Source organism: Alternaria conjuncta (genome assembly GCF_024043145.1).
Source record: "Alternaria conjuncta strain BMP 0040 chromosome Unknown scaffold_9, whole genome shotgun sequence".
In the NCBI taxonomy this organism is placed as follows: domain Eukaryota; kingdom Fungi; phylum Ascomycota; class Dothideomycetes; order Pleosporales; family Pleosporaceae; genus Alternaria; species Alternaria conjuncta.
The window spans coordinates 1,303,407-1,324,317 of NW_026250098.1; the positions used below are offsets into that span (position 1 = coordinate 1,303,407).

Here is a 20,911-nt window from a genome sequence, read left to right on the forward strand (position 1 = left end):
GACACGTCGTCGATATAGATTCGAAAGTGATAAGAGCCTTGGTGAGCGGTGTTCGAAGTTTTTGATTTTCGACCCGCGAAGTTCAAACGCGCTTCGCGTGAGATCAGGCACGCCAGGCCACCCACAGACACACAGCCCGCCCCCTCGGCTAGCAGCACGTGGCTGTGAGCGCCGCTGATCTGGCTAATTGAGCTCAGGATAGGCAAACACACAGCCTCTGCAATCGCACAGTTGTCATCGAAATACGAGATATGCGGTCTCGGAGTGAATGCGGCGGCTGATTGCAAACGCGCGTAGATAGTGGGTACACGGTATTTTTGTCTTGCGCGATTCTCAAACGAGTAAAGGACGTGGCAACGGATCATGGCACATGCTCAATGGAGAGTAACAGTAGTATTCATTCACAATGTGGGTATCTTGTATGCGCGCCCGCAATAATGGCCTGTAGCAAAATTAAACCCCCAACTCCCTGCCCGGAGGACAATGTGACAATTTGAGAAATGTAGCAAAAACTCCAGTGCTGGCGTGAATGACCAAGTAGTCACGCGGCAACCTAAACTCTGATCACAATGTGGATGCCTAAACATCTGGCCTCGCGAATGGAGCAAGCCAAACAAGTCCTTCCTACACGACTCACGATCGCATGAAGGCCCTTTTCCGCACACCAGGCTCGTGCGAGCAGCTGAAGATCAGACGAAGCCCTGGCATCTAGTACCAACACAGCCTTCTTATTATTTTTGATTGTCTCCGCTGTGTCGCTGTCGTTGCTCCGCGACAGATCAAGTAGGCGCTCCGTAGACTTGGACGTGTGAAGCTCGAACGGCAGTAAGAAGTCAGATTCCAGAACATCGGTGACTGGCACGATCTTGTACGAGTACGACTGGTGTAGAGGATGTGCGTTCATGGGCTTGCTGCTAGTCGCAAGCGTCTCGACTTCTGGTCCGGCAGATGCTTCGTACATCCGCTTTGGCGCAATATCTGCGGCGTCTGGGGGATGTGATAGGAGCGGCTCAAATCCGTGGCTGTTGCGGCGTGATAGGGTTACACTGTGTTTTGAAGAAGACCTCGAGATGGTTCCGGTACCAGAGCGCCTCAAAACCTTGGGGCGATGCGTGAATGAGGGAGGCGCAGACGCTGCGGTAGTGCAAGGGAAAGAGGTAACAAATTGAACATCGTATGTTAGAGTGATGGTATGGCTCACTACGTCTCCTCTGGAGACGAATGTCATGGATGGGGCGTGAATGTCGCTTTCGGTTGGCGGCCCTGTCAAGCTGTCGCCGTCGATGAGGTCCGTGTTGATTGGGACCAATTCCCACTGCGAGAAGACCAAGGAGGGAGCCAGGTACGAATCAGGATCCTGAGGAAGAACAAAGTCCTCGGACCTCAATGAAGCTAGAGAAGTGACTGGCGCGATAGCTGACTCTTCGGCGACTGTGTCAGAACCGTCTCTTGGTCGTAACCGGTTCTCGTGCGGAAGCAATTCGCTGTGAATCGAGTACCAACGGTCGGCAGGGCTGTCGGGCAGCTTTGGACATGAGATCCAGCCCATACACTCTGTGGAGCCTTTGGCACACGCCAGAATACGCCCAACAACAGAAGCTTTGCTCCAAAAGGTTCTGTTGCCAAAGGTGAATCCGCCGTACAAGTTTGCTGATTCTCCCAGGTTGGCAATAGCGTTGCTATCGTTCTCAAGCAAGGTTGACACGAGGAAGTGTGAGATGGCTTCTCCGGGGAGCACAAGACCGGTCAGATAAGACCGACTCAGCCACCCTCCAATATTGTAGCTGGACGTGGCATCGTTTTCCGAGATGGTCGACACGGGAGAAAGTGGCATGCGTAAGGCACGAGAGTTGTTGCGATTCAGAGCGGGCTTCCCGATGTGGCCGAAGTAGCTGTCCAGTTGTTGACCGGAAGCGAGGGGTGTTTGCAATGGCGTGCCGTAGACACTGATGCCGGAAGGGGTAGCCATGTCGAGCAACCTCCCGCTGGGCGATGATGGTGTGGGTTCCTCGATCTTGTCTTGCTCTCCAAGCTTCCGAGCTAAGTCCGCCGAGACCACGTCAAGGCTAGGCCATTGCAGCGTCTTCGCAAAGTGAAGAAGCCCAGAAAGCTGTCTGGCTTGATGTTGTGGAAGTATGATGAGGTCTGACTGCGGTATCTGGGCGTGAGCGCCTTGGCTTAGCAATGACATTAGTCCACGTAGTTTGGGTTTGGGTGAGACTGGGGCATCGTTGCCTCTCATGATGACGACGTTGTCGAGAAATCTCCGTGCGAGCACCAAATCCCAGTCAACCTTCCTCGTCTTGATCTTGAGAAACCCTTCGATATCCTTTGCGTCAATCCGAAGTCGGATCTCAGCGTCGGTCGCATCTGCATTCGTGAAGGCATCCAGTCGAAGCAGCAACTCGCAAGCCAAGGTGATCTGCAGTAATAGTATCTCCCGCTCTGTCCATAGCGTTTGATGATCATGCTCGGAAGCTGGCTCGGGTTCACTCCACAGTATTTGGCCAAGCCTTATCCTCCATTCGACAAGGCTGAAGTCGTACCAGACACCCTTGAGTCCCAATACCCTGAGTAGGGCCACGATTTGTGTCTGCAAGCCTGTAGGGTCTTCGGTAGAGTCGTCGTAGCCCGGAGGGGTAAGGAACTTGGTGAATAGATTCGCGTACAGATCTCCAGAGCTTTGGTTGTTGAGGATTGTCATGGGCTCGGGGCTGTCTTGGAATGCCTCGTACATGTCCTGGAACTCAGCCAAGCGGTCGTATATCAAGTTCAAGTCCACCGAACGGATACCCAGTCGCTCAGGAGTTGCCTGCATGACGTCCTTATTTCTGGCCGACTCAGCGGAGTCTTGACGGGACTGAGACGGGTCCAGCTCACTGGCCAGCGTGTCAGACCTTGGTAGCTCGAGGAAATGCGAGAAACCAACAGTCCCTGGTTCGACACCCTGGGCACTGACCATGCTCGGCATCTCCACCACGTCCACCTGATAACCATTGTACTGTTTCGAAGTCTCGGGTAGCTGTCGGGTCTTGGATGGATGTTCGTGTAGGGTCGCGGCTGAGAAAGCGGGCTCGGCAAGTGTAATTGTATCGGTTGCTTCCTTGAGCACAGCATCGGCGTTCCAAGGATGAGTGACGGTCGGTAAGTAGCGACTGCCTGTCCTGGCGATGCCAAACTGCGGGGCCCCAGCAAAGAGCGTACGAAGCTGGCCCTCACCAAGAGTCTCCACCTTGTCCTCCTTGGTTTCTTGCGGTGGTGTAGGTACGCGATCTGGCTCTGGTTCTTCTACGGGCGCCATGCTCTCATGGTCGACTGCGGCACTCGGTTCCTCTTGGGGTATCACATCGAGTGTTTGTGGAGGGGCTGATTGCGGGGCAGTGTTATCGTGCTTGGGCGGTGCCTTTGTCGGGAAGTTTGCTATCAGCTTCTTGATCATCATACGAGTATCGTGACGATAACACCAAAGAGAAGGAGCAGGTGACATACGGGGACAGCGACTTCACCCTGGCGCTGTGTTTGCTTCTGCTTGAAAGCCCTGAAGAACTTGAGGACGCGCTGCCTCTTGCTGTCCTTCCGCAGCAGCTTTCCGGCATTCTCGTCAACCATGTCGTGGTGCAGTCGTCGCAGCATCGTGGCGGCCTGCAGCAGGCGGGCGAGGCATACCGGCGGCGGACATTATAAGGGGATAAGGGGACGTCAACAAAGCTCAGCAGGCTGGGCGCGACACAGGCTGCACACATGCACGTCAAACATGGCAGTCATCCCTGCACTGACAGGCGCGCACGTCTCGATGGTTGGTGCGAGGCCGCTGCCGGTCCCTGTCCCGCACATCATCCAGGCCGATCAGACGAATCCGCGGATGACGTCCACCTATCGCCCCACCTGAGTGGCCCTGCATCACCTGCACCTCTCGCGCCAGGCACTCACATTCCTGTTAGCAGCGCGCCACTGCGCCTACACGACGCGCCTACATCAATCAAACACTCGCAACTCGTTTGCATTATCCACGCCATCATCTAAAGGCCGTTGTCTATGACGCTATATCGGTCCGCTCGCCTCCAGGTTCCAAGTCCTGTCCAACGGGCCCGTGCCAAGCTTCTAGAACGTGGACCCGGGTCGGTCATTTCCGCGTCTCTAATCTTATCGCCTCCACGAGCAACTGCATTCCATGTTGTATACAACGGTGCTCTATATATACGGCAGCAGTGGCCCGAAAGAGCTCTCTGGCCTTGAGTTGGCTTTCGTCGTTGCACCAGCAAGACAGAGCCTCAGTCGCGAACCTCCAACAACAATTGCTAGGCACCGTTCATGCCTCATCGGGCACGATTCACCCCAATGTTTCATAACGATCGATGGTGAACTTGGCCAATGGGAGATTGAATGGACCATATATGAACGAGACTTGTCGTACGACTCAACCTTGTCATATGTCTAGTATGCCAGGTTTCTTACTTCTTTTATGCGAGTAGTGCATTCACTATTCCGTAGCAACTTCATCAACGTTATGCAAACAATCCTCGATAAACAGTATTGAGTCACTGAAACCTCTGGCCTCTGCGGCTGGTACAAGCTATTGAGACTGCAGTCTCGTCAGCAATGGTGTTCATACGTGGACCCCGCATGTCGTGGTGTCACACAGCAGCACCTCCGCATTCACCTATCCCACGCTAGTGCAAACAATGATCCCTATCATTCAGCAACACTGAGAACACTGTGCGCGACACCACAAACACAAGCCAAATCACAATCTCCGACAAGATGGGATTGCTTGAAGACGCGCGAAGACTTGCCGACACCTACGGACCAGAGGCGGCGCGACATGTAGCATCTGCTGCGGACAAGGCATGGACACACGGTAGCGCCTTCGGCCAAGAGGTAGCAAAGCGTGCTAGCCCAGTCGCCTCAGACGCCAAAACCCATCTAGAGAAGCTCAGTAAAGAGGCCGGCAAGCACGCTGCCCCAATCGCCGGCAGTGTCTCAAAGCATGCTATGATACTTGCCCGAGCAGCCTACAACAGCGGCAAACAAGGTCTGCACACCCTGCCGCAGGTCCCAGATGGATACATGAACGAAGAGTATGACTGGAAGTTCATTACAAAGTTCGGGGAAGACATGGCGAACCATCTTGGTACTACAGCCGGCGACGTCTGGGAGAAGCTAAGCAGCGGCGACATCCTCCATGACATTGGTCAGGCGGCTATCCCGAACATTGAGTTCACCAAGAGATCTCACGGGGTTCAGCGAGAGGCTCAAAGCATGGATTCTTGACAACCCCAAATTGTTCTCCACGTTGCTGGCATGTATCGCTTCGGGCCCCATCGCCCTTGCTGTCACACCGGCCATGCTAGGCCTTGTGGGCTTCACACCCATCGGCATCGCTGCTGGTACGTATGGATCACTGATCATATCTCCGGACCGACTTTTAACACATGAGCTAGGCTCCATGGCTTCTGCATTCCAAGCAGGCGTCGCTCCCATCGCTGCGGGTAGCGCTTTCGCTATCCTTACGAGTGCCGCAATGGGACGGTATGGGCTTGCAATCGTCCAGGCGATTGCTGTAGGCTCAAGCGTGACAGGAACTTGCGGTATCGCAGCCAGCGCATTCATGGAAGCTGTCAAGGAAGACCAACAGTCTAGGAAATCGAAGACGGAGTAAAAGCAACGTTGGAGAAGAGAGAGAGCACCAAGAGAGGTACAACGGGAAGATGATGTGGTCTGTATGAGCATTCATTACTTCCCCAATGGTATGTACCTGGCCCGACGGCCATATCGTAATCAGCTAGAGCATCCACTCGAAAGAGCCCAACAGCGGATTAACGATACATGGACGACTGCGCCTTGTTCGCCCCATCCAACTCCAGATCAGCTCTGTTCCCATCGTGAAGCTCGTACACCTATCTCAACGTTAGCTCAACACCCCTTGCCGCGTTAGCATTTCGACATACCGGTTCCTGATGCGGCATCTCAGCCACGTGGTGGTACCCTTTGGCTAAATCCTGCTTCTGCCTCTCTTCCGCGATCTCATTCTCGATCTCCCGAGTCTTCTGCTTTGACTTCCGTCTTCGCAGTAGAATGGTCACTGCAATACCTAGCAGAGCACCAACTCCAGCGCCAACACCTACGCCGATACCGATGTTGCGTCCCGAGTTCGATTTGCCCTCATCTTTCTGCTCTTCGTTCTGGCCGGATAGGTTCGCTGCGTCGGACGATGGCGTGGGTTCCTCGCCCGTTCCCGTCCCTGTCGCTACCGGTGCCCCACTCCTAGTTATCGTGCTCCCGATCGAAGACGCTGTGCCCACACGTGAGGAAGCCGGTCCAGCACTTGGCGATGCCAGCCCCGCACTCGCAGAAGCTACTTGGTCGCCTCCAAGTTCCTTTGGAATCCTGATTCTCTTCGATACCAGCGCATCAGCGGAGGCCGAACAGCACGCGTTGCTGTCTCCACAACACCAGTACTCTGATTTGGCTGTTCCGTCGCAAGGCGTCAATTGTGAGACGGAGTCTGCTAGATTCTAGTCGCTTGTTAGCTTTCTGAAACCAGGCACCCAGCCACATGCATAGCCACAAACGGGGAAAAGCAACATACCCCGTCTCTGCAGACATCCAAGCAACCCTCCCAGTTCGCATTCGCACAGTAAACCCGGTAGAAGTGCGTCCACGGCTCTGCCTCTTGGCCAGGTGCGCTGCTGAAGCCTCTGTTCTGACACAGCCCGTTCGGCATGCATTCATCCGCCGTAGGGCCGTTTATAACATCGCCGCCCGGTGGATTCGGCCATTGCGTTTGGCAGCATGTGTTGTAGAGCGGGGAGCCAGATATGGAAGAACAGCGCGAAGTTCCTTCGTCCTGGTGCGCGGTGCCGTTGGGGAGGAAGCAGGTGGGCGTGCTGGACGGGAGCGACGCTAGGAGGAGAAATGTTGCAGATATCGACGCTTGCGACAACATGCCGGGCATCGAGTATGCGGACTGTATTCCGCAAAAGTTGTTTTTGTCACTGTCGACGAGACGAATGTTAAGGTGGAGAGAAGCGGGAAGAGAAGAGTCTGAGGAGCGATCTGAGCGGAAATACACGAACGAAGCTCCCACTTCTTTCCTTGCACTGCCTGATCGTGATACGATTAAGGCAAACCATCGAGCTAGGGTCATCCCGAATTAGCGTTGGGGTCGAGGGGCCGCGAAATTAAAATTGGATACCGTCCCGTCCCCTTTCGGGTAATTTCCACGACTCATCAGCGGCTTCAACCGTTGAATTCCGTTAGATGATAATGTCAAAGTGGGTTGTGGTCGCCGACCGTTCTGCAAAGGTAAAAATATACATTGAACGACTGTAGACTGTTGATGATAAGATGCACAAACGAAAGGATGGGGTATCTTGCACGCGCTGTAATGAAGGACAAAATCGCAACGCCTACCACAAAAGGAAATTATCTGTCTCGAGCGGAATCCTTCCGACTCTGCAAACACCAGCTCATTCATGTCTGCCGACTAAGCAGCAATTCCACCGCTCGGTCGACCCTCAGTCCGTCTCCCAGATCGGTTAACCTTAGCGCCTCTCGGGCCTGCTCGGCTGTGAAACCCATCTCGACAATCCGCCATATGGCCTTATCGGCCGTGTTCTCATGACTCCGAGATCCATAGATGTGGTGTTGTTGTTCGTGCTGTTGGAGGGCTCCACCTCTGGGAGTGGAGCTTCCGGCAGATGACTGACTACTACTCTGACGCATGTGGCGGCCACGGTAAGGCATTGACATGGGATGAGGGCGGAATGCGGGGTGAGGCGGTCCGGGTGGTTCGGACAGAGGATGATGTAATGGATCCTCGAGGATAGAAGGCATAGATGTGCCTGTGCTGTAGCGATGCCAATCACGACTGTTTGTCGCCGTGGAAGCGGAGGGTGTCGGCAGAAGCGGCTGAGCAAACATGCGGCGGGGTGGAGAGCTTGCGCTTGATACACTGCCCATGGTGTATAGATCGCGGTTGCTCTGGACTGTTGTGACCGAGGGAGATGGTAGAAGGGGCTGAGCAACCGTTCGACGTGGCGGTGAGGGTGTCCGTTCCCTGATAGGTGCTAGGATTGACGAAATGCTATGTCGATCATGGTTACTAGGAACTGTGGAGGGGGGCGGTGATGGGAGCAAAGGCTGAGCCACAGTTCGCCGAGGTGGTGAAGCTGTTCTGCTGGATGTCGACCTCGATCTAGGAAGAGGCACAGATGTCGGTATGTCTTCCACAGAAGATGATCTCAGTGCCGGAACATGAGTGATGATGTCCTTTCCCGGGCCTTGTGGTGGTAGAGGAGGGCGTGTCAAGTTTCGAATCACAGTATCCCAGTCTGACATGGGTCTTTCCCTGAGAACCATTGGTCGTTGCTCACCATTCCTTTTGCGATCCTTGAGTTCGTCAATGTGTTTCTGAATACGTATCTTGGACTGTTGGCGCTGCACGTCGCGGATTGAGATCTTAGCATAGGTATGCGCAATCTTGTCTTCGTAGACGCGTCGGGCTGCTTCTTTGAGGAAGTATTGTCGTGTACCGTCAAGCACAGGAGGCTTCCAGTTGACCCATCCGTTCTCCGCCGCAATAACAAAGGCTTTGGGATCCGAGGGGTGGAACGGGCCAGTGAGCTTGAGAACAGTATCAAGGCCAAAGGTGAGGAGGTGGTAGATCCATTCGTCTGGTCTGGTTAGCAAGATCCATGATTATGCAGCGGATAGACGAACCAAGCATCATCTCCTCGCCATCAATATCGCCACCACGAATGTCGGTGTTGTCGTAAATACCGGCTTGTCGGGCTTGAACTGTGCGCCCTTCGAAGTTTTGTAGCAGGACGGAAAGACAGGTCCATAGTTCCATCATGTCGAAGAGTTGCTCGGCGGTAAGGCCGCCTTCGTTCCCTTGCCCGAAGCACTCAGGTGCACCGACCAATGTGTCGCTCATGAGGTCTGTGCTCATCATGCTGAAGGTGCAGGTCGCCTGATGGACAAGCATACCACCATTGAGCCAGTCCATCTGCGCAACAATGTCCTCCTCACGTCCTTTTCCCGAGCCAAATAGCTTACAGAATGTCCATATGCGCCATAACGCATCGTCAACCCTAGCAGACTCGGCTGGGCAGGCGCTCATGAGCGCAGCTGATATCTCTGGTCGTACGAAGGACTGGCATTTCTCCATAATCTCCAACTTGATTGTGCGGATGACTTGGATGTCTCGCTTCTGGAGCTTGAGATATGAAGTTGGGGTGTACTCCTCTGCAGGTCGTGTCGTCTCAAGGTCTGCTGCAAGTAGAAGTTCGTGTCCAGGAAAGGCGATCTCTCTAAACTCCCAGGCTGGTGGTGACATCTTTTGCAAGGTAGATTTGATGAGATCGAGTTCATGACGTTTGAACACACGATAGAAGCCTCGGTTGATGGAGGCTGCGGCGAAAAGATCGTTGAAGTGATCTAGATGTTGGAAGATGTTGAGTATGACTTTCTCAGCTCCGTCAGACGTAATGGGTGGTTTGGTGGTTTTGGTAGAAACAGCTCGCGGAGAAAACACCAGGTCCACACTGGAACGCTTGTATTGCGGAATCATAAGTGTCAATGTTCTGCTCGTGCGAAAGGACTTTCGCTTCAGCTGTGAAGCGATATGGTCTCGCGGTAGACGGTTGACTTCAACAGTCGTCCTGGCTGCCAATCGCCGCCTGCTGGATTTACGCGGGACAGCCGGAGGAGGATTATCAGGCAGTACAGCATTAGCGAAATCTCTTCGGGGCTGGCCTGTAGTATCAATAAGCTTCCCGTCTCCAGCTGACGCCTGACGCATGCCCCTCCAGGAAGGGTTGCGTTCTGCAAGGGGCGTCCCATCCTGGGCAAGCATGCGAGGATCGCTGTTGCTGCCAAACGAAGAAGCCAGTTGAGCGTGCAGGTCGAACTCAGCCTCGCTCAACGTAGGGCTGGACGCACGTGGAGGGATTGGAAACGCTTCAGTTCCTGAGGGTTTCGCCTCGTTGATCATGCCCATACTTGCATCCGCGGCTAAGTTCTGCCGCGGACCGCTCCGCTTTGAGGACCTTCGGTTCAATCGTGGCTTGCTCTGAGCTACATGGAGAGCACAAGTTGGTTGGAAGGGGAGATTCTCATCGCTAGAGGACGGGTGGATGTATTCTCGGGGCGCTATCGACGGCGGTGCATGGGATTGGCTCCCGTTGAAAGATAGGGTGAGCTCAGAGCGAGCATGTAGAGTACCTCTAGGCGCCAGGGTCTGGCCACTCGGAAGATGCGCTGAAGGTTGGCAGGTGCTTCCTTGTGTCGGAGATTTATCGACCTCCACGCTAGTCTCTGAAGAGTGGTTGCTGTGCAGTGATGAAGCATCGCTATCTTGCGACTCGTTACACGAACTGTTAGACTCGAAGCTACTCTTGAATTGGTTCGGTGTGTATCGCGTATTCACTGGAGCGGTTTGGCGGATTGTGTGCTGTGTTTGCGGATGCGCAAGTGGAGATACAATGGAATCTCGTATGCGATGGTGGCTTGCTGACGGAGGCGAGACCTCGTGGTGGCTTTCGAGATCGGTAGGGCCCGTTTCGAGGAATGGAAGAGCGGGCAGTGGCTTTCCACAAGGGATTACCACTTGTATCTTAGGCTTCGCAGCCGGATGTCTGGCCCCGCTCGGAATGTTCTTCTTGTGCTTAGTGACCGTTTTGCGATTCTTCTTTCGCCATTGGATTTTGCCGTGCTTATATGTGCCGATGGTGCCTACAAGCGATGCGTGGCTTGATGCCGACAGTCCACCTGCAGTATTACTGGCTCCCGTTGCGACCACTGCCGAAGCAATGCTCTTCCGTCTCCTACCCCAGATAGATGTTGATCTTGAAGGCAACGGTACGGTCAAACCTGCTGACGACGGTCGGTTGCCGTCATTGCCGTCCCTGCGACCCTCGGTCGCTGTGTTGTGATTGTGAGAGGGGAGAGCCGCATCGTCTTTAGTACTTTCTGGAACTGCGCGTAAGATGGTAGCTGACTTTTTCGGCTTTAGCTTAAGTAAAGCTGACATCCTTCTCTTCAGTGCGCCAGGTGAGGCTGATCACTCAGAGCAATGTGTCAACATGGGCAGGTGGGCTTGAGCGGGTCGATTAGTGACGTATTAGGCTGCAGAAAATGTACGAGTAGCAGTCTGGAGTTGCTGAGGGTGAGTAGTTGGATAAGGGATCTCCCATCGAAGCCGTGACTCGGGCATGGTGGCAGGGCATGGACTGTATATCGTCCGAAGCCAAGATAATCATAACCTAAGGCACTGCTAGACACCACCGAGCTCCATGAATAGCCCGGCCGTGGCGTTCCGCACAGAAGATGCATGCAGCGCCCGGCGAAAGCTGAGCTGAGTGAGATGAGATGGAGGCCAACTCCGAGTGGGCGGACAGGACAGCATGGGTGGGCAGGCGGGCGAAAACCCAATGACGCACGCCCCCGGGACATGTACGGCTCCTCATTGCGCAATAAACGTTATCACAAGGATGCGTTGTAGTGAGGCATAGCAGTGGGGAGCAATCAGAGACATCCAAGGTTGTTGTGTTTTGGCGCTGGGGCCGTGCTATTTGCGGCGCGACTGCTTGCTCAGCCCTGGTGCCGCACTAATTTGGGGCCATTGTGCCGGACACGACGTCCGCCTCGAACTACTCTATAAGCACTGCGCCTTATTGATGCACCAGGCACACCTCATGTATGTCGAAACCCCACGGCACCGTGCATCGAACTCCATCTCGTTTCAGCTTCTCGACCCCAACATCACTGATCATTTGCATCTGCCTGGTCCTTGGACGACTAGCGGTGATCCAAGGTTCGCTCTAGCTGTGACCATGACGTCGCTGACGTCGCACTGCAAGGAGCTGTGCTGGCCTTACCAGGGTGAGGCTGTTGGCTACACAGAATATCTTCAACCGAAGCAGAATGATCAGAGACCTCTGGAGAAACCTGGCCCCTCCAGACCCTTCGTGTAAGGCGTGCGCATGCGAATAGGAGTGGGCGTCCGGCGCGGTGATACACACTACGGCCCACACGGACTTCGACATCGCACATGTAGTGCCCCGATCAACTCTTAGTCCGCACATGATCGAGGGTCCGTGATTGCGACCCTGTTGCGTATCGTTTGATTGCCGGTCACATCCGTGACGGTGGTTTCGGCTCGTATCATCGGAACCTTTCTCAGATCTTCTGTCAGCTTGGCCTTGTAACGCGTAAGGAGATAAGAGGGCATCAATCCAACCGCTTATATGTCGTAGCGACCCGTTGCTTGGAGGTCGTACTTGCTGGCTTTGATAGTGTGAGAACGTGTCAAGGCTGCTAACATTCAAAGGTTGGCATAGAGAGTCTTGTATTCCGCTCCCACATTTCGGGTAGTCAACACATAGTCTATTGGAGGAAGACAACACGCTACACGCTGTGTAACGTTGCGCACAGAGCTGGAACCCCTCTTTGTATTCTGCGCTAGTAACGGAGACCGCGTATCTGATCCAGAATCATCGTGATGTCGAAAAAGTTTGAATCTTCATCTCTTCTTTCGCAACCCAGCGCTACTAACGCTAGCGATCGCTCTAGATCCAACGGCGGGAGATTGACATTTAGCGAGATATGGATGCCAACCAGTGCACAGAGCAATGGCAGCGCACGATCCTGAAGTATATCAACCGTATTGCAATTTCTAGACACGCTACTGACTAGACTCAGGAAGAGCAGATTGCTCAAGCAAATTCAAGAGCGGTATGGGCCTTAGCCTGTCTCAAAGGCTTACCACTGACCTCTCAGGATCGCCGATGAAATCAAGGTCCCCCGCATCACCAGATCGGAAAAGCTCAACGTGCTGCAAGATTGGAAAGGCGTCTTCACGAAGTGAGTCTGGTTTGTCTATGGTCGTAGAAGTGGTCGCTGATACCGCCAAGTCAAATCAAGGCCGACCTTGAACAATGCTCCGGTCAGCTTCTCGCGCCGCTCCTCAGCGAGATTCACGCTTCGCTTCCGTTGGAGGTCCGTGAGAATATCTACGAGCATGTCTTCGACATCAGCAAGCCGATAGTCATCCCAAGACTGGAACATCCCAAGGTCGAGATCGTGAACGGAAGATTGCAATCTGGCAGCGCTGGAGCGAGCGAGCATGCGAAAGCCATGCGCGAAGAGCTCAATCCGTTCATGCATGACTACTGTTTCTCCGTCGCTGTGATGGGTTCATCAGTCAGTACTGAATTCCAGAACCTAGCGCTTCGCAAAACGCCCTTCTACTTCCGCGGCTCCAGAACCAGTCTAAACGTTAAACAGCTACTGAATACCGAGATCCGGCCGGGGGTATACTTCCGCGATCTTGTCCGCCATCTACGTGTGTACCTTCGCAGCAACGCCGCCTTTCACGATGCCGAAGACGTTGCAACGGGTGTGAGCAGAGCTCAAATAGCAAGCTATTCAGAACATGTCACACTCGACGTACCTTCAACAAGCGCAATGTATCTTGATCGCCTAGAAGGGTTGGAGACGCTCAATTACACAAATCATACTGTTGTGCTGGAGCTTTGCTTCCTTGCTCCGATAGCAGGTCCTGGAGGGATACTGCATGAACCTAGTATCAAACGTAATCTGTATGAGATGGTAGGATCGGTATACCGTCGTGCGAGGGATGATGGCGCAGACGTCAAGGTACGGTATGAAAGGTTCACCACAGGAGGTGGAGAAGACTGGACGGAATATCTTGAGAGGGACAGACGAGACGCGGTGCAGGTATGTCGTACTGATCTTGTCATGCCTTTTAACAGGACGCTGACTTAGCCAGTTCAAACAACAACAACACGCGTTCTGCGACGGTCCAACAGCAGCCTCCTCCCTCCACGATTTGTTCAACGCACCGATCCTGGTCTCTGAAGCGAACATAAGTTGGCAGCACGGTTTTTTATTGAATTACTTTCATGAATGTGGCTGCAGATTGTGCACGCAGCATAGATTGAGGTGCTCAACGGGCGTGGTACACTGCTTCATGTATCCCACTGGGATAATTTAGGAAGATGAATAGATAGCCATAACTCGAGGCTACTAAGTTCAACTGTTAGACGCTAGACGGAAGATATAGGTGTTACAAAAGCTACTACCGAACACGAGCAGTTGAGCAGTTCGTAAAGTTGATGACATTCAATGACACTGCCGTATACTTCTGGTTCTCTCAACACGAATCCAATCGTCCACCCTATGCCGTCATATCCAACACAACCCTACCCTGCAGCTTGCCCGCATGCATCTCATTGAAGATATCCGAAAGTTTATCCATCTTCTCCGTCCTGAAATGCGTCTTAACAATACCCCTCGCCGCAAACTCCATCGTCTCAATCGCCTCCTTCCTTGATCCTACCGCAGAACCAACAATCTGCAGCGCTTTGGCGACCATGACACCAGGGTTCGCACTCTTGATGGGTACGACGTCACCCTCGGGGATACCTACACACACAACGCGGCCACCGAAACGAAGTAGGTCTACAGATTGGGCGTAGGCCATGTTGTTCGCTGTGCAGACAACGACGGAGTGAGCGCCGAGACCGTTTGTGAGTGCTTGAACAGCTTCGACCATGTTCTCTGTTCCGTCTACGGGGATGAAGTGCTCAGCGCCGCTTTCCATGACGATGTCTTTCTTGGAAGAGTGGTCGATGCCGATAACGCGGTGGCCAATTCCCCTGGCACTGAATTGCACGGCCAAGTGACCTAGTCCGCCTCCGGCACCCGATATCACGACCCAAGCACCTGACTCGGCGTTTGTCTTGCGGAGCGCGGAGTAGACGGTCACACCTGCGCAGAGAAGCGGTGCCGCGGCTGCGGAGTCGAGGTCGGCGGGGATGGGCGTGACGTAGTTTGCGGGGGAGAGGACGTATTGTTGGAAGGTTCCTGGTGTGTAGTATCCTGATACTTTCTGTTTACCCGAATTAGTGATCGCAGTCCAGAAGTTGGTCATAGGTATAGGTAAAACTTACTCCTGAGAAACACGAAGCGTCCATACCCGCCCTACAAGCCTCGCATGTCTCACAAATACCCGCCATCCATTTGATACCCACACGATCTCCCATCTTGACTGCCGAGTTCTCGGTTCCAGGTCCCATCTTTACGATCTTGCCTACGCCCTCGTGACCACCGACTTGTCCGGCTTGTGTGGGGAAAGGTAATGTTTTCCACGAGTTCATCATAACGCCTAGATCGGAATGGCAGACACCAGAGTGTGTGAGATTGATCAAGACTTCGCCGGCGCCGGGCTCGGGCATGTCGAGATCGACGATTTTGGTGGAGATAGAGCCGGGCGCATCGTAGATGGCGGCTTTATATTTGGAGGGAAGGGACATGTTGGACGGTTGATGTAGTGTACCACTCGATGTAGAGACAGTTCGGACGAGACGCTTCGGGGAGGGGGAAGGAGCAGTCAGGATGGGTTAATTGAAGACGGATTGAAGCAACCCGAGAGACACCTCCAGTACATATACCTTTCCCCGCACCAACACCCAAGCTCCATAACGCGTCGAGCTACCCTGACTCTCCCTTAGCTAACGACCCTATCTCTACCCCACACCAGCCCCGTCTACGGCCTTCCAACACAATAGATACGAAGTTACGCACACGGAAAAAGTGCACAACCCTCACCCACAAACTACCTCACCCATCTACCGGACCAATAACACTCTTGTCACATTCGGACCGCCATCCATGCCCAGCTGTACCTCACGATAAACACACGCGTCAGCACGAAGTATCCACAAACCCAAGGTAACTACCTAAAGAACCGAAGCCGAGGCAAACAGCTAAAACGCGTGACCACACGTAGCTGAAGTTTACCCCGCACCCGCGATTGGGGGGCAAAGCTGTAAGTGGATTGGGAACGAGGGACCAGACTAGACTACGTCAGGCGGGATGCATGTGAGCGCGGATGTGGGGTTGAGCCAAGACGTCCGAAGTTCCGTTGCTGCACATATGAGTAAGCTAGGCGTATAAGAAGTGGATTAGGTCGGAGATTGGGATGTAGCAAGGCGTGCAGTCGATCTACAAGTTTTTTTCCCTGGTGATACAGTCGGTGGTTTGGATTTTGCGTTCCTGTGTGTATGGAGTCTGGGACAGTGGGGTAGAGCTTGTGGTGATGCGACTGTGGCAGCTTCAGCCACTGAACTTTATTGTGGAAGGCGCGTCATCGTGGCCAGCACGTGGGGTCGAGACAAACTCGTTGGATTAGAGCAATGTTTGATATGTATACGAAGATAGTGGTTGTGAAGGGGTCGAGATAGATCTAATAGACAGCTATAGTACAAACTGTCTGCGCCCCATCCAAAGCACCCATTAAAAGTTCAGCAGCGTATGCACATGCTGCGTAGCACCTCCCTTTCCTTCTACTAGAAAAGCGTATCGAAAAGTGGTATAGTACAGAATCATTCGCGCATGTAAGCGTTAAGGGCGTTAGAAAGGGAAAAACTCCCAAAGAACAGAACACCTTGGGGACCACTAGATGATCAGGATATACCACGAAATTCCCAATGATGCTTCTCCGTTCCATGCTAGAAATATGTTGTGCGCCGTATGTGAAAATTTATGCACCCTGATTAGTTATGAAATGGCTGGCGAGAAGCTCGTCAGCACTGGGACGCTTCTCGTGATCGATGAGGAAGGTCTGGGCCAGGAAGGTTCGAGCATCGTCGCCAGCGTTGTCTGGAATGGTAGGGCTGGCATCACCACTACCACCGATCTTAAAGATGGCTTGCAGTTGAGTGCAGTTGGGATGCGGGTGGCTTCCCGTAAACATCTCGACAACCAGGCAGCCGAGCGACCAGATATCGGCTTTGCGGGTGTAGGCTGTCTGTCGAACGACTTCTGGTGCCATCCAGAAGACTGAACCTTGAAGGGAGACGCGCTGAGCTCCCTTCTTGCCGCCACCCAGTGTAGAGGCTTCAATGCGCTTGGAGATACCGAAGTCGGAAATCTTGACTGAGCCCTTGTTGTCGACGAGGATGTTTGCACCCTTGATGTCGCGATGGATGATATCCCGGGAGTGAAGGTACGAAAGACCGGTCAGAATCTGGCGTACGAAGTTCTGGATGAGGGATTCGCCGAGCGGGCCGTAGTTCACCAGCATGGTTGCCACGGAACCACCTGGGACGTACTCGAGGAAAATGTTGAGATGGCTCTCATCTGAGTTGGAGCCAAGGTACTGCACGATGTTCTTGTGCTTGAGTTCTCGTAGCAGGCCGATCTCGTGTTTCAGGGCTTCCACCATGTTTGTCTTCCTGCTGTCCATCTGGGAGGCGCCAGCTACAGAAGGAAGCTCGACCTGCTTGACGGCCATGAGCTCACCGGTGACGGCATGTAGGGCAAGGTAAACGCTGCCGAAAGAACCTTGTCCGATGAGAGCTCCCTTCATGTACTTGACGTTGTCCCAGGAGTCCTGTTCGAGATACTCGGCCAGTTCATCGTCTGACTCTTCGCCATCCTCAGCAATGGCCTCAGAAAGGCGTTTGTTGAGTGAGTCGCCGTTCTCGGTGTTGCTGCTACTGCTACCCGTAAGGCTGCTACCCCCGTCGTCGAAGTAGGATTGTAGAGTGGTGTTGCCCTCCGGGTCTGTAATGGCAAGGGTATCCGATTCACCACCAAACGACACATATGATTTTCGGTTGGGTTCGAGAGGTGACTCCTCGTCTAGAGGTTCCAGAACAGAAGATGCCATAGAGTCACGGTACCCAGATTGGTTGGGCAGACCAAGTCGCATGACCGAAAGTGGGCGAAGTGGGCGGGCTTGAGCACCACCTTGGAGCCAAGTGTCGGCGATGGATGGTAGTGGCGGCGCATCCTTCAGGCTGGAAGCAACGCTGAAGTTGGATGCCATCGATAGACGCGAGGCTGCGCGGCTGAGTCGGTGAGAGCGACGTATCGACATGCGGACGGTCTTGTCAATCTCATCTTTTCCGACGTCAGGGAAGTAGGAGGTCAGGTCGGATGTAATGAGCTCGCTGGGAGGTCGAGCACCGTAGAACTGCTTTAGTTTCCGGGCACGAGCTTGGAAGACTGGTGACCTGTTTGGATCAGAGGGTCCTTCCAGATTCTGGGCTGTTGAGTTGATGTGGCGTTCTCGTTCTCTCGCGGATGTTGGTGATAGAGGGTAGCTGACAGCAGCAAGCGACTCGCCCGTGAGCTTCTCAATCTTGATCTGGCTGCGGTTGCTTGACGGTACGTAGACGGTGGAACTCTGCTGGAAGTTCTGTTGCGCGTAGATGCCAGCCGCAGCCTTCAGTTGGTCTTCATCCGGCTCACCAGCGTGAACCTTGCGAAGTATTAACCGGCCTCTTTCGTGTCTGTTGGCATCCTTGACGAGTCTGAAGAGCTCGATGTCACTCAAGCGTTCAGATAGCGATGGGTCTGGCTCTGGGCTGTTGAGAATGTAGAAGCAGTAGTTCTTGACATGGGCGGTGTTGAGGTGGCCCTTGGTCAGGGTCTTCAGCATGACCTCCTCGGCCGTCTTGCAGCCTTCGATGTTCACGACTGAGGTGCGTCCGCCATCGTAGATAACACGGACTAGCGCCTTGTCGTGTGGCAAGATGGCGCTGTTGGTGGCACTGTCCACGCTAGGACTCGCACGAACGTGGTGGGCGAAGCGGGCTGTCTGTGGTGTTTCGGTGGGTGTAGTGCGTTGGTTGCGCGAGAACTGGGAAGCGATGTTGACGGAGCTGCTGGAAGCACTGAGGGGATGCGCGCCGTATGTCTTGTTGCCAAGCTCCTTGGGGCTGTTCATTCCTCCCTGCCGTTGTGACCGAAGGTTCCGGGTCTCTTGGTCGACAAGAGGAGACGCGGGACGCGAGGGAGGTTTGGCACCGTATGCGAAGCTGCTCAGGTCGGAGTTCATGATCTGTCTCGACATGCGCTTCTCGGTCCGCGAGCTGACGGGATTCGAGTTGGAGACGGGAGGATTCGATCGTGCAGAGTAGAGCGGGCGGGGAGAGCCAGAGGATGGCGGAGTGTATGCGGCGTTGTCGAGCGTGGCTAGCGATTGCCTATTTGATGTGCGTCTTGAGGCTTTCTTGTACTCCTTGTTGCGCAGCTGCTTGGCTTGCGAGCCGATGCGGACGCGGTCGCCGACCTTCTTGATGCCCATGTCCTTGAGGTGGGTCTGGTCCATCTCCATGAGGTTCTCGCCGTTGATGTGGTTGTCTGGGGATGTCAGTGGTCGCTAGCATGATGGGCTTGGTGACATACGCTTGAAGAGGTCGACATACTGGGCGCAGTTGATGCGCTTCAGCCAGTCACCAACTTTGTCCTCGTCCCAATGTCTGTCCATGTTAGTGATGGACATGTGGCTGGCAGCTGTGAGGCTCACCTGATGGCGTCGGGAGCGTCGTATATCTCCGAGAACTCTGACTCGGTGGGAGAAGCAAACATGGACTGCTCGGCCCGTGTATTTGAGGCATGGCTGCGGTAGCCGGAGAGGCCGCCGTTGTATTGGGCGGACGACTGCGAGGCACTCCCACTCATCGAGGGCGCGGGATACGGAGACTTTGCGGCGAGCATGGCCATGTGTGCGGGTGTTCGATGTTCAAGAGTGGTAGACTAATTAGGTAGGAGGTAGGGCGGTTGTCGTACGTCGGTCGGTCGGTCTGTTCACGCTATCTCATATATGCATTATGGTTGCTACGCGTGCCAGGATAGAAGAGGGTCGTAAACAGAGGGCGCTGCGGAATGTAGGGTGTGGTAGGATGCGGTGTTGGCTGCGGGTCTCCGGCGTCGTGGAGTTGGGGTGGGTTGCGGGCGGACGGCCTTGTCTTTGTGGAATGGGGGTTTCGGGCTTCTTTATTGCGGCGTACACGGGCGCCCGGGATGCTGGCTCGGAGAGGTCGACGAGGGCAGAAACAAGACGCGGGCTCGAAACAGAGGATGATCCCGTCGTCTGCTGAGGGCCAGCGCGAGCGCGGAGACACCTTTTGCCATGGCTCCAAGCCTGAAACGCTAGCGGGTTTGGGGTCACGGCACTCCGCCAATCGCACGCGCCCCAACTCGGCGCTGCCACTGACGGCGCGCCCACACGGCATTGTCGCTATCAGCGCACCCAGCGACACACGACAGTCACTCAAGTAGCCTCCCGCGCCCTCATCAAAGACGCGTGTTGAGCTTCATGCACCCGTTGCTTTGCACGCAGCCGTCGATCGTCGCGTGTTGGGCCAGCGGGCGCTTGTATGCATGGGGCTCCGGCGCCGTTAGCGACTAGCCCGCATCTGCCTCACCGCAGACCGACTTAATATAATCTTGGCCGCCTCGCAAAGATGTTCAGGGACTGCCTCGCCAGCTGGAAATAGTTGCAGGCCCTGTATCCATCCCGGTACCTGTCACTTGTCATCTATCTGCCATTCTGCTCGACCTCGTGTTTCTGTTTGCTGACTCTGCCTGGCGCGTTACAGACCGCTGCAACGCGTGGACAGGCAACATGAAGATAACTGGCGCCTACGCATGCTGTGCTGCTTCACTGGTTCTGCGCCTGTTCTCACGCACACTGTCTCACTTCAGCCGCCTCACTGCTCGTCACTCGCGCCCCACCGGCACCGTACTGTGGGAACTTGAACAGATCACCTACTACAATACACAATAGAGAGCAACAAGAATTTATTATTCATGCTAGTCTAGGATATAGACACGTGCAGTGCGAATATCAATGCTATGTCTGAACTTGCTTTATTTGTAGTACAGGTCGTGTTCGGCTCCTCTTGTATGAGCCCGTAACCGCCCCGATGCGCATAAGCCGGCCGTCTGATAAGGCGTCCTCATGCCACCGGCTCGGCACCCCTTTTGCGCTGTTTCTCATAAGGTAGACGGGGATGAATGGGTTGACTGTCATGCCGTGACCTGCGCGCAGTGGCCAGCAGCTGGCAGCGCCGTGTGGTTGAAACAAAAG

General features: G+C 54.3%; 7 protein-coding genes across 7 annotated transcripts; 2 read left to right on the forward strand and 5 right to left on the reverse strand.

Moving 5' to 3' along the window:
- Positions 1–553: 553 nt before the first annotated feature.
- J4E85_006901 (uncharacterized protein) lies at positions 554–3,633 on the reverse strand (the record flags this gene model as incomplete). The annotated part of the gene is made up of 2 exons (XM_051471136.1): positions 554–3,403; positions 3,490–3,633. The coding sequence occupies 2 exons, from the start codon at positions 3,631–3,633 to the stop codon at positions 554–556; spliced, it is 2,994 nt and encodes a 997-aa protein (XP_051325346.1).
- A 1,128-nt stretch (positions 3,634–4,761) lies between these two features.
- Positions 4,762–5,659, forward strand: J4E85_006902 (uncharacterized protein; the record flags this gene model as incomplete). Its single annotated transcript, XM_051471137.1, has 2 exons — positions 4,762–5,216; positions 5,245–5,659. The coding sequence occupies 2 exons, from the start codon at positions 4,762–4,764 to the stop codon at positions 5,657–5,659; spliced, it is 870 nt and encodes a 289-aa protein (XP_051325347.1).
- Positions 5,660–5,897: 238 nt separating this feature from the next.
- On the reverse strand, positions 5,898–6,946 carry J4E85_006903 (uncharacterized protein; the record flags this gene model as incomplete). Its single annotated transcript, XM_051471138.1, has 2 exons — positions 5,898–6,395; positions 6,590–6,946. The coding sequence occupies 2 exons, from the start codon at positions 6,944–6,946 to the stop codon at positions 5,898–5,900; spliced, it is 855 nt and encodes a 284-aa protein (XP_051325348.1).
- Positions 6,947–8,104: 1,158 nt separating this feature from the next.
- Positions 8,105–10,003, reverse strand: J4E85_006904 (uncharacterized protein; the record flags this gene model as incomplete). Its single annotated transcript, XM_051471139.1, is given in 3 exon segments — positions 8,105–8,197; positions 8,212–8,675; positions 8,722–10,003. The coding sequence occupies 3 exon segments, from the start codon at positions 10,001–10,003 to the stop codon at positions 8,105–8,107; spliced, it is 1,839 nt and encodes a 612-aa protein (XP_051325349.1).
- A 2,606-nt stretch (positions 10,004–12,609) lies between these two features.
- On the forward strand, positions 12,610–13,791 carry J4E85_006905 (uncharacterized protein; the record flags this gene model as incomplete). Its single annotated transcript, XM_051471140.1, has 4 exons — positions 12,610–12,656; positions 12,706–12,738; positions 12,784–12,867; positions 12,918–13,791. The coding sequence occupies 4 exons, from the start codon at positions 12,610–12,612 to the stop codon at positions 13,789–13,791; spliced, it is 1,038 nt and encodes a 345-aa protein (XP_051325350.1).
- A 412-nt stretch (positions 13,792–14,203) lies between these two features.
- On the reverse strand, positions 14,204–15,341 carry J4E85_006906 (uncharacterized protein; the record flags this gene model as incomplete). Its single annotated transcript, XM_051471141.1, has 2 exons — positions 14,204–14,917; positions 14,979–15,341. 2 exons carry the CDS (start codon positions 15,339–15,341, stop codon positions 14,204–14,206), a joined length of 1,077 nt encoding a protein of 358 aa, XP_051325351.1.
- Positions 15,342–16,570: 1,229 nt separating this feature from the next.
- On the reverse strand, positions 16,571–19,542 carry J4E85_006907 (uncharacterized protein; the record flags this gene model as incomplete). The annotated part of the gene is made up of 3 exons (XM_051471142.1): positions 16,571–19,179; positions 19,225–19,298; positions 19,346–19,542. 3 exons carry the CDS (start codon positions 19,540–19,542, stop codon positions 16,571–16,573), a joined length of 2,880 nt encoding a protein of 959 aa, XP_051325352.1.
- Positions 19,543–20,911: the final 1,369 nt, after the last annotated feature.